Raw genomic sequence first — 10,001 nt, 5'->3', positions numbered from 1 at the left:
CTGCCTTCTCTTTCAATCCCCTGGGATTAAAGACTGCATACCCTGCTACTTCACACGTTTTGCCTCTGAGGAGAGGTAGGAGGAAGGCTGGAGTAGGCCAGAGGCAAGCTGCTTCTGAGGCCTTTTTGGGCTGCTGTTTGCTGACCCACTGCATCCACTGCGGGTTAGTTACTGTCATCACATGCAGTCAGCTGCACATGAGGGTTAGTTATTGTCACACGCACTCAGCTGCACATGAGGGTTAGTTACTGTCACACGCACTCAGCTGCACATGCGGGTTAGTTACTGTCATCACATGCACTCAGCTGCACATGAGGGTTAGTTACTGTCACACGCACTCAGCTGCACATGAGGGTTAGTTACTGTCATCACATGCACTCAGCTGCACATGAGGGTTAGTTACTGTCACACGCACTCAGCTGCACATGCGGGTTAGTTACTGTCATCACATGCACTCAGCTGCACATGCGGTTAGTTACTGTCACATGCACTCAGCTGCACATGCAGGTTAATGGAAATGCCTGGATTTATCATTCAGTTAAGTTCCACTTGTATGCTTTCTAGCTAGGAAACTGCAAGGCTTTAATGACCTCACTGAGCAGAAACATAGGTATTGTATCATCTGTGTGTCTAGGGAAATAGTTTAGAGCAGTTATCCCCAGCCTTCTCTCCTGGTCACTCTTCTTTGTGGGTTTTTTTTTTTCCCCCTTTGGAAACCATTTTAGGTGGTTAAAGTGGTCAGTAGTATCATGCAACAGGCTTCCAGAACTTTTCTTTTTTTTAAAAAGATTTATTTATTTATTATATCAAAGTACACTGTAGCTGTCTTCAGACACTCCAGAAGAGGGCGCCAGATCTCGTTACAGATGGTTGTGAGCCACCATGTGGTTGCTGGGATTTGAACTCTGGACCTTCGAAAGAGCAGTCGGGTGCTCTTACCCACTGAGCCATCTCACCAGCCCCCCAGAACTTTTCTTTTTAACCTGGTTAATCTGAAACTGTACCTATTAAACACAGAACTCCTCCTTGCTTGCCCTGAGGAGCCAAGCCTGACTCCGTGCCAGGGGAGGAGTCTTATGCCTCCTGGAGGTTGGAGGCAGTGGACTCAGGGTAGACACTGGAGGGACAGTAACCTGAATGAGGAGGATTTGAAGGCCTTGTCTCTCTCTTTGTGAGCTTGTGGGTGCTCTCTTCCAGGATACCAGGTCTGGGGTGCCACTTAGTCCTTGGGTGGGGGTGAGTATTGAATTAGATTATTGGGGAGGCCCTTAACAAGCCTGCCCTGCTTCCCAGCTTTGATATCAAGCCCAGCAGAATTTCTGTGTTCTGAGGCTGTTTGAGCTTCATCTTTTTTTTTTTTTTGTTTTGTTTTTTTTTGTTTTTTTTGGTTTTTTTCGAGACAGGGTTTCTCTGTATAGCCCGGGCTGTCCTGGAACTCACTTTGTAGACCAGGCTGGCCTCGAACTCAGAAATCCGCCTGCCTCTGCCTCCCGAGTGCTGGGATTAAAGGCGTGCGCCACCACGCCCGGCTTTGAGCTTCATCTTAAAGCAGGCAGTGTAGCTGGACAGGGTTGCAGCCCTTCTCTGTGGATGGAAATCTGACTTAGTGATGGCCTCCGTTGGAGGCTGGGTTTGCAGTGGATGAGGTACTTGTATGCATTGTTCCAACCAGTGCTTCTCCTCACTACAGCCCTGTGATTTGGGCCATGAAGTAATCATAGCTGGGGGTTAAGGGGCCCATTTGAGGTCACCTAACAAATTAGCTCAGGCCCAAGTATTCAGGTCTCAGGATTCCTGAGTCTGAAACCCATGTTTACTGTTACACTGCACCCACTGTGATCTTCTGAGATCACAGCAGGGCCAAGGACTGGCAGGCTCAGTGAGCCCTCTGCTGACTCCAACTTGGAAGAACCCTCCTTACTGCTGTTTCTTTAAAGGATGGTTTAGAGAGTTCTGCATCTAGTGCTGCTGCTTCTTGTAAATCTACCTATAAAGGGTTATCTTAAAATGGAGGTCATGCCAGGCGGTAGTGGCGCACGCCTTTAATCCCCAGCACTTGGGAGGCAAAGACCGGCAGATTTCTTAGTTTGAGGCCAGCCTGGTCTACAGAGTGAGTTCCAGGACAGCCAGGGTTACACAGAGAAACCCTGTCTCGAAAAGTCCCCCCCCCCCCCCAAAAAAAAAAGGTCATTTGTGGACTTGTGAGTGAGTGTTCTGTCTTTCCTGATCAGAATACTCTCCCTCTGCTGGATGTCACGTATGCCACCTCTGTGGCAGTGGCGGCTGGAAGGACGGTGACCTTATCTGTCCTACCTGACCCCATGTGTACATGCCATGTTTAACTTTTCTTTGGCTTATCTGTGCATTTGAGGTAGGAATATATTCTAATTGGCCAAATAATCTCTCATTATATCCCTGAACCTGAAGCTTTAATTGAAAGTAAAAGATAGAGGAGAGAAAAGTGCTGTCCTGTGAGCATAGTGAGGGAAAGAGTATTTTTGGATTTGATAGTGAGTCCTTTTTTTTTTTTTTTTAATGTGGCTTCCATTACAAGCCTCTGTCATCATGCCTGTCTACTTCTTAATCCTAACATTCCCAAAGCAGTGGCTAAATAAAGGAAGACCCTGTTTTCCTATCAAAGCCATATTGTAAGTGGTAGGGAGGCTTGTTTTGTATGGTGGGTATATTAGGGTTCTCTATTTTCACAGAATTTATGGGTAGTCTACATATAGTAAGGGAATTTGTTTGCAGCCCTTCTCCCCAACAATGGTCAGCAGCAGCTGTGAATGAAGTCCAAGGATCTAGCAGTTGCTCAGTCCCACAAGGCAAGCAGGGGAAGAAGAGACTCTTTCTTCTTCCAATGTCCTTATATAGGTCTCCAGCAGGTGTGGCACAGATTAAAGGTGTATGCTACCACACCTGGATCTGGGACTTTCTTTGTCGAAGATGACCTTGAACTCAGAGATCTCCTTGCCTTAGTCTCCTGGGATTCATAGCCACTATGCCTCAAGATCACCATGCCAAGGTCCAAGTCAGTAACTTGTATCTCCCAGCCTCAAGATCAGGATCACAGGTGAGCCTTCCAGTTCTGGATTGTAGTTCATTTCAGATAAGCTTAAATCCAGGCATGGTGGTACATACTGGGATTAACCAGAAGACAGGCATCCAGGATAGTCAGGGTTAGGTAGTAAAGGGGTTGGAAAATCGAAAGCTAGTGATGATGTAATGTTCCAGCTCCCGCAAGCTTCAGAACTTAGCAGCTTTGGTCATTTGGCTCTGGCTGTATATTCCAGAGGAGAAGGAGACTACGGGGACAAATTGATGCTGGTTAGCTGGAGCTAAGAAATTAGTGGTGATTAAGAAGAGACCAGCATCATTGAGGTGAAATCTTCTGGGAAGTGTTTTCTGAGAGCACAAAGAAGCTGTGTTCTAGAGATAGATAGCTAAGATTGTACCTTGAGCTGCAGCTATACTTGATAATGTGTAAAAGTCACCCAGCTGGTACCAATTTTGAAGGCACGAAGGGGTCATGAAGAGCAGCTGAGGCTCGGCACTGTGAGACGCCATGGAAGGCCATTGGTGAAGGTGCAGCCTCAGTTGCAGTTGATGTCCCAGGACTGAAGGGACCATGCAAAGGAGTTGAAGCTTGGCACCATGAAGAGAGCCTATGAGAGGCTATTGGTGAAGCCTAGCTACAGCAGAAGACCCCAGTGTATTGGAGATACCAGTCCAATGGGTTGATCACCAAGAATAGCAGCAGCATTGGAATGGATCAAACTTAGAGTGCTACAGAGGGCAGAGCTGGAGAAGTGACACCAACCCTAAGGAGAAGTCCAGAAGACTCGTGTGTGGATCCCAGATATTGGAACAACAAACTGTAACACTGAAGTTGCCTTGGAGACTTGAAGATGTTCTCGATGCCAGAGCCATAGGTTATCTGCTGAGGAAAGCTGTTAACAGGGAGTGGACCAGCCCATCAAAAGAAGTTTGTTGCAGTCAACAAAGATGAAAAAGGAGTTAGAGATCTGAAGACTGCTGTGATATCAACCTTGGAGATGAAGAGTTTGGAGTTTGCGCAGCTGGTTTTCTGTCTTGATTTGGGAATTACAGTCAAGTGATTGGACGAATCTCAGAAGAGACTTTGAACTTTGGCCTTTTAATATTGTTGAGATTGCTATAGACTATAGGGACTTTGGTATTTGGACTAAATGTATTTTGGATTATGCTATGTTTAGGTATGGGCCCCCATAGACTCAGATGTTTGAACAAGCCTATGTGGCCCAGGGAGTGGAACTATAGGAGGTATGGCCTTTTTGGAGTAGGTATGTCACTGTGGGTGTGGGCTGAAGACTCTCATCCTAGCTGCCTGTCAGTCTTCCATTAGCAGCCTTCAGATGAGATGTAGAATTCTCAGCTCTGCCTGCACCATGCCTGCCTGGATGCTACCCTGTTCCCACCTTGATAATAATGGACTAAACCTCTGAACCTGTAAGCCAGCCCCAATTAAATGTCCTTTATAAGAGTTGCCTTGGTCATGGTGTCTGTTCATAGCAGTAAAACCCTAACTAACTAAGACAGTGAGGTACTTCACTGGAGTACAAAACTTGGATGGATTATGGACTTATGTTTGCTAGTCCCAGGTCTGTGAAAGGTTTTCTACTGTATACACTGGCATTTCTTTTCCTGTCACGGGCCGTGGTACTTCCCTCTGTGCAGCCTTAGATTTCACATGGGGAGGAGCATAAAGTGGGGCTTCTGTGGTCTCAGGCAGTGATGGCTGTGTTGTCTTCATTTCCAGGTGAGCAATGGCAGGCGCTGGTGAGCGCAAAGGGAAGAAGGATGACAATGGCATTGGTACGGCCATCGATTTTGTGCTCTCCAATGCCCGGCTGGTGCTGGGTGTGGGTGGAGCAGCTATGTTGGGCATCGCCACACTGGCAGTTAAGCGGGTAAGTGCATGCAGCCTGGTCCCTGGATGGGAGGTGGTAAGTTACTTACAAGGAGGAGCTCTCCTGAGGTAGACTGACAATGTAATTGGAGCATATTGGCTCATCTGGCAGCTTGCTTCTAGGCTTCTCCATAAAGAGATCGCTGAAGATGAAAGAAATGCATCCAGGAAGTTAAAACACAGCAGCCCACCCAGCTACCCTTCCTTCTTTGGTGACATGATTTAGAATAGCAACCACACAGATACTTCTCTAACTCTTATTTTTAGAGCATCTACCTCTATCTGGGTCCTCTGATACACCTGGCTAGCCAGAGAACCCTTTTAGTTCATGAGTTCTACATCACAGTTTCAGCTGACCAGACTGAAAATATTTTGTTAAAATTGTATTTGTGGGCTGGAAAGATGGCTCAGCAGTTAAGAGCTGAGACTGCTCTTCCAGAGGTCCTGAGTTCAACTCCCAGTAACCACGTGGTGGCTCACAACCATTTGTAATGGGATCTGATGCCCTTTTCTGGTGTGTCTGGAGACAGCGACAGTGTACTCATATACATAAAATATAAATCTTTTTTAAAAAAGGAGAAAGGGCAAACCTAATAGTTTGTCTTAAAAGGGTGACTAATAGGTAATACCAGTACCACGTTTATTACAAAACAAATGTCTGATGGTCTTTTTATGTGTACTGTAGTTTAATTCATACACTAGAATTCAGATCATGAATGGCTAACAGTGATTTTGTTGGACAGTCCTGATTTAAGTAAAATTGACTTGTAGTAAAGTGGAAAAAAATTGTCTGAGGATGTAATTCAGTGATAGTGTTTGCCCAGCATGCACAAGGCCCTGGGTCCCATCCCCTGTACCACCATCAACAAAGACAACAAAAAATGTCTTGAACTTAATGGGGCAAAGAGTCGGGGGAAGGAGGGGTGTTGGGAATGAAGTGGAAGGAGGAGGGCTGGTATATGTATGTCCCGGGTCCTCTCTGGTATTGCAGATGTATGACCGGGCAATCAGTGCCCCTACCAGCCCCACCCGCCTAAGCCATTCAGGGAAGAGGAGCTGGGAGGAGCCAAACTGGATGGGCTCTCCTCGCCTATTGAACAAGGACATGAAGGCAGGCCTGAGCCGGTCTCTGCAGACCCTTCCCACAGACTCTTCTGCCTTTGACACAGGTGAGAAACTCCTTGAGCCCTCTGGGGCTGCTTCTGCCCTTGGAGCTGCTGTGGTGCAGAGACTTCTCAGCAGGGAATGTCAGGCAGTTTGCCCTTCATGCCAGGTCCTTTTCCTTCCTGGGACTGGGACTTTTGTGGCCTAAGCAAGCTTGGGCAGAGCTCACATGCCTCTCTCTCTTGCCTTGGCAGATACATTCTGCCCACCCCGGCCCAAACCATTGGCCAGGAGGGGCCAGGTAGACTTGAAGAAGTCACGACTCCGCATGTCCCTGCAGGAGAAACTTCTTTCTTACTACCGGAACCGGGCAGCCATCCCTGCTGGAGAGCAGGCTCGGGCCAAGCAAGCTGCGGTGGACATATGTGCTGAGCTCCGGAGCTTCCTGCGGGCCAAGCTGCCTGATATGCCACTTCGGGACATGTACTTGAGTGGCAGCCTCTATGATGATCTGCAGGTAACACAGTTCGTATGAAGGGTGGGCTGGGGCTGGACAGATGCTCCGCAGTGGTGGGGATTATCAAGAAAGTCATTGTTCCTGGGCCTCAACCAGAAAGCCTGATGCTTACAAATCCTGCCCCACAGTAGTGTTTGCTTCTCTGCTTCATCCTTTCTCGTTTGTACGTCACACTTATACTTTTTAAGATGCTTTAGGGGCTAGGAGTGTAGCTCAGTTTACCAACTTTTATTAGGTCCTGGGTTCAGTTCCCAGTGTTGCATAAAATAGGCCACAGATCTATGACCTAGACCTATCACGTCAACACTCAGGAGATAAAGGGTTCAAAGGTTAAGGTCACCCTCAGCCATGTAGTTCGAGGCCAGCACCTGGATTATATGACATCCTACCTCAAAAATAAAAAATCAAAACCCTGAACCCAGGGTAGCTCTAAGAAACCTGCCTTCTACTGTATTCTTGTCCTGCTTTCTGTGTGTGCTAATTGAACCATTGGTTTCCATTGCTGTTGGCAAATACAAAATGATAGGGACTCATGTTGTAGGTAGTATATGTCTTAAGCATGGTAAAGCCCTTTAAAACCTTCTAATTCTGGGGCCAGTGAGATGACTCGGCAGGTAAAGGTGCTTGCCACGAAATCTGATGACCCGAGTTCAATTCCTGGGTCCCACATGGATGAAGGAGAGAATTGACTCTTGTAAGTTACCTCTGACCTCCACATGTCATGACACATCAAACACACACACACACACTGTAATAAAGAATTAAGAAACAAAACGAAACCAACTCTTTCTAATTGTGCTCTGGCAGGTGGTGACGGCTGACCATATCCAGCTCATTGTCCCCCTTGTGCTGGAGCAGAACCTGTGGTCATGCATACCTGGGGAGGACACCATCATGAATGTCCCTGGTTTCTTCCTGGTTCGTCGTGAGAACCCAGAGTACTTTCCTCGTGGTAGCAGTTACTGGGACCGATGTGTTGTAGGTGGCTACCTCTCCCCAAAGACAGTGGCAGACACCTTTGAGAAGGTGGTGGCAGGCTCCATCAACTGGCCAGCCATAGGGTCCCTCTTAGACTATGTGATCCGACCAGCGCCACCCCCAGAGGCCCTGACACTAGAAGTTCAGTATGAGAAGGACAAACATCTTGTCATTGACTTCCTGCCATCAGTAACCCTTGGTGACACTGTCTTGGTGGCCAGACCACACCGGTTAGCTCAGTATGACAACCTGTGGCGGCTGAGCCTTCGTCCTGCTGAGACAGCACGCTTACGGGCTTTGGACCAGGCGGACTCCGGCTGCCGGTCTCTGTGCCTCAAGATCCTCAAGGCCATATGCAAGTCCACTCCAGCTCTGGGCCACCTCACTGCCAGCCAGCTAACCAACGTCATCCTCCACTTGGCCCAGGAGGAGGCTGACTGGTCTCCAGACATGTTGGCTGACCGCTTTCTACAGGCCCTGAGGGGACTCATCAGCTACTTGGAGGCTGGGGTCTTGCCCAGTGCCCTGAACCCCAAGGTGAACCTGTTTGCAGAGCTCACCCCTCAAGAAATAGACGAGTTGGGATATACCCTCTACTGCTCACTGTCTGAGCCGGAGGTGCTGCTGCAGACGTAGGGCAGGTAAAGGCCCAGTCTCTCCGTTAGAAACACTTGGCTACGTGGTTGGTGCCTCACAGGGTCCCTAGGTGCCTCCTGTTTTGCTGGTAATTGTCCTGGTCACTTCATGCTGATGAGAATGACGTCCCTGCGGTTTCCCCACCCACCCCTATTTTTGTAACCAAGCACTGTGCTCCCCACTTGCCGCCTTACTCTAGGCTGAGTTTTTTTGTTTTTTGTTTTTTTGGTTTTTTTTGGAACAAACAGAGGGTGTGGAGTGCTGGCCTCAGCCTTTGGGTGTTTTGTTTTTGACCCAGATTTCTTGCTTTTCTGTCTGCTATGTCCGGTTCTGCCCCTTGGCCTCTTGTTTGCTCTCTTCTCTGTCTTTCTCTTTCTTGGTCACCCCGGTGGCTCTTGTCCCCAGAGTACATTTGCCTAATGAAGATGTTGCCTGTAGTTGATGTCACAGAAGAGTGATTGCATGTTTCCAGGCTGAGCTCTGCAGAGGAATGAGACAGTATTTAGGTTTCCAGGGTGAGGCTGGCAAAGAGCCTCTGCCCTGGCAAATCAGCCTTTGCCCCTGGTTCCTGGAAAACAAGCTTATCTCCTCCCCCTACCCTAAGCAACTCCTGTTTATCTGAGCTAAGGTTTTTGAGCGTGGGCACTGACCAACACTGGAGGGGGGGCTGCAACTGTTTTATCAGAGGCTTATGAGGTGCTTCCTTGTGGCTGTCAGCGGGAGCTCAGGGCTAGCACGCTGAAGCTGATTTGGAGAGCCTGTGTCTCACTGTTTGTTTCTATGTGTGGTCATCAGAGTCACACAGACAAGGCAGGTGTGGGGGCTTCACAGGCAGCACCTGTAAGATGCTGGTTTCCCCTTAATTGCTGGTAGAAGGTGGCCTTGCTTTAGCCACGGAGGCCAAGGGAAGGCAAAAGGAGGCAGTGCCAGCCGAAACCCAGTGACCACATTTGCTTTCTTGTCAGGCTTTACCTTTCTTAGGTGTTGCCTTAGAGCAGGAACATACCCAGGGCCAGAACCTCCCACCTGACCCCTGTCCTTGCCACTATAGGTACCTCCACAGGCCAGAGGGCACATGACCATGCCAGCCCTGCTCCCTCACTTGACTCCTGGGGAGATTGGTGCTACCTAGGAAGAGAGTACATAGATAAGACCCACAGAAAAGAGGTGGGGCTTCCCACCTTGCTGCTAAGATTGCTATTTATGGCCATGTAATCATCCTATGGGTGGGGGAAGGGACATTTGGTATGTCATTTCTATGTGTCCTTTTTCTTCCGTCAGGACAAGAGGCTGACAGTAACTCTGGTTCTGATTTGCCCATCTAGTATTGTGTTCTCCCATCAGGTCTTTCTTTATCTATTCTTACTACCTCTCCATCAGTGTGATTCTGGTGACGCACTCTGGCTGTGTTGGCCCTTCCTAATGAGGGTGACACAAAATGACTATAAATAGCACTGACTCTGCAGCAACCCATTTGAAATCAGGGTAGACACACCCCCCTCTCGACAGGTTAGGAGGTTGAGCCAGCCTATAGATTTAGCCTTTTCTCCTGTTCTCCCACACATGTGTAAACACTTCTAAAGGAGTTTCTTTTTGATTTGTGTAAGATAGTATGAGAAACTTGATAAAGCCAAGAACCTTAACTGAAACATGCCCTCCTGGTACTTAATAAAAACGAAGTAGGAGCTGAAAACATCTATTGCTAAGTTGGACTGAGTAGGCACGGAAGGTGTGGCGTAGACAGTCCAAGGTTCTTGCTGCTGCCTGTTGGAGGGAGAGTTGGTAGAATGCTGCAAAACCAGATTTTAGAGAGGAGTT

The 10,001-nt window shown here is 48.2% G+C and overlaps 1 protein-coding gene across 2 annotated transcripts; it reads left to right on the top strand.

Annotated features, from left to right (window-relative positions):
* The first annotated feature begins 4,805 nt into the window (after positions 1-4,805).
* Mief1 (mitochondrial elongation factor 1) lies at positions 4,806-8,421 on the top strand. Of its 2 annotated transcripts, XM_085831774.1 has the most exons (4): positions 4,806-4,949; positions 5,940-6,117; positions 6,307-6,569; positions 7,377-8,421. In XM_085831774.1, the coding sequence occupies exons 1-4, from the start codon at positions 4,806-4,808 to the stop codon at positions 8,181-8,183; spliced, it is 1,392 nt and encodes a 463-aa protein (XP_085687900.1). In that variant the 3' UTR covers positions 8,184-8,421. The 2 variants fall into 2 exon arrangements, with proteins under 2 accessions (XP_085687900.1, XP_085687901.1); XM_085831775.1 differs by lacking the exon at positions 4,806-4,949 and having other exon boundaries at positions 6,393-6,569.
* Positions 8,422-10,001: the final 1,580 nt, after the last annotated feature.

Source organism: Mus caroli, unplaced genomic scaffold (assembly GCF_978045245.1).
Source record: "Mus caroli unplaced genomic scaffold, Mus_caroli_1 scaffold_16, whole genome shotgun sequence".
Classification (NCBI taxonomy): Eukaryota; Metazoa; Chordata; class Mammalia; order Rodentia; family Muridae; genus Mus; species Mus caroli.
Note: the sequence above shows the minus strand (reverse complement) of the source record. Positions and strands in the feature narration are given on the sequence as shown.

Bases quoted from the DNA above. Each gene is read 5' to 3' on its own strand.
- Mief1 (XM_085831774.1), top strand. From the start codon at position 4,806: ATGGCAGGCGCTGGTGAGCGCAAAGGGAAGAAGGATGACAATGGCATT. The intron at 4,950-5,939 runs GTAAGTGCATGC...CTGGTATTGCAG, and splicing joins CCACACTGGCAGTTAAGCGG to ATGTATGACCGGGCAATCAG. The intron at 6,570-7,376 runs GTAACACAGTTC...GTGCTCTGGCAG, and splicing joins GCCTCTATGATGATCTGCAG to GTGGTGACGGCTGACCATAT.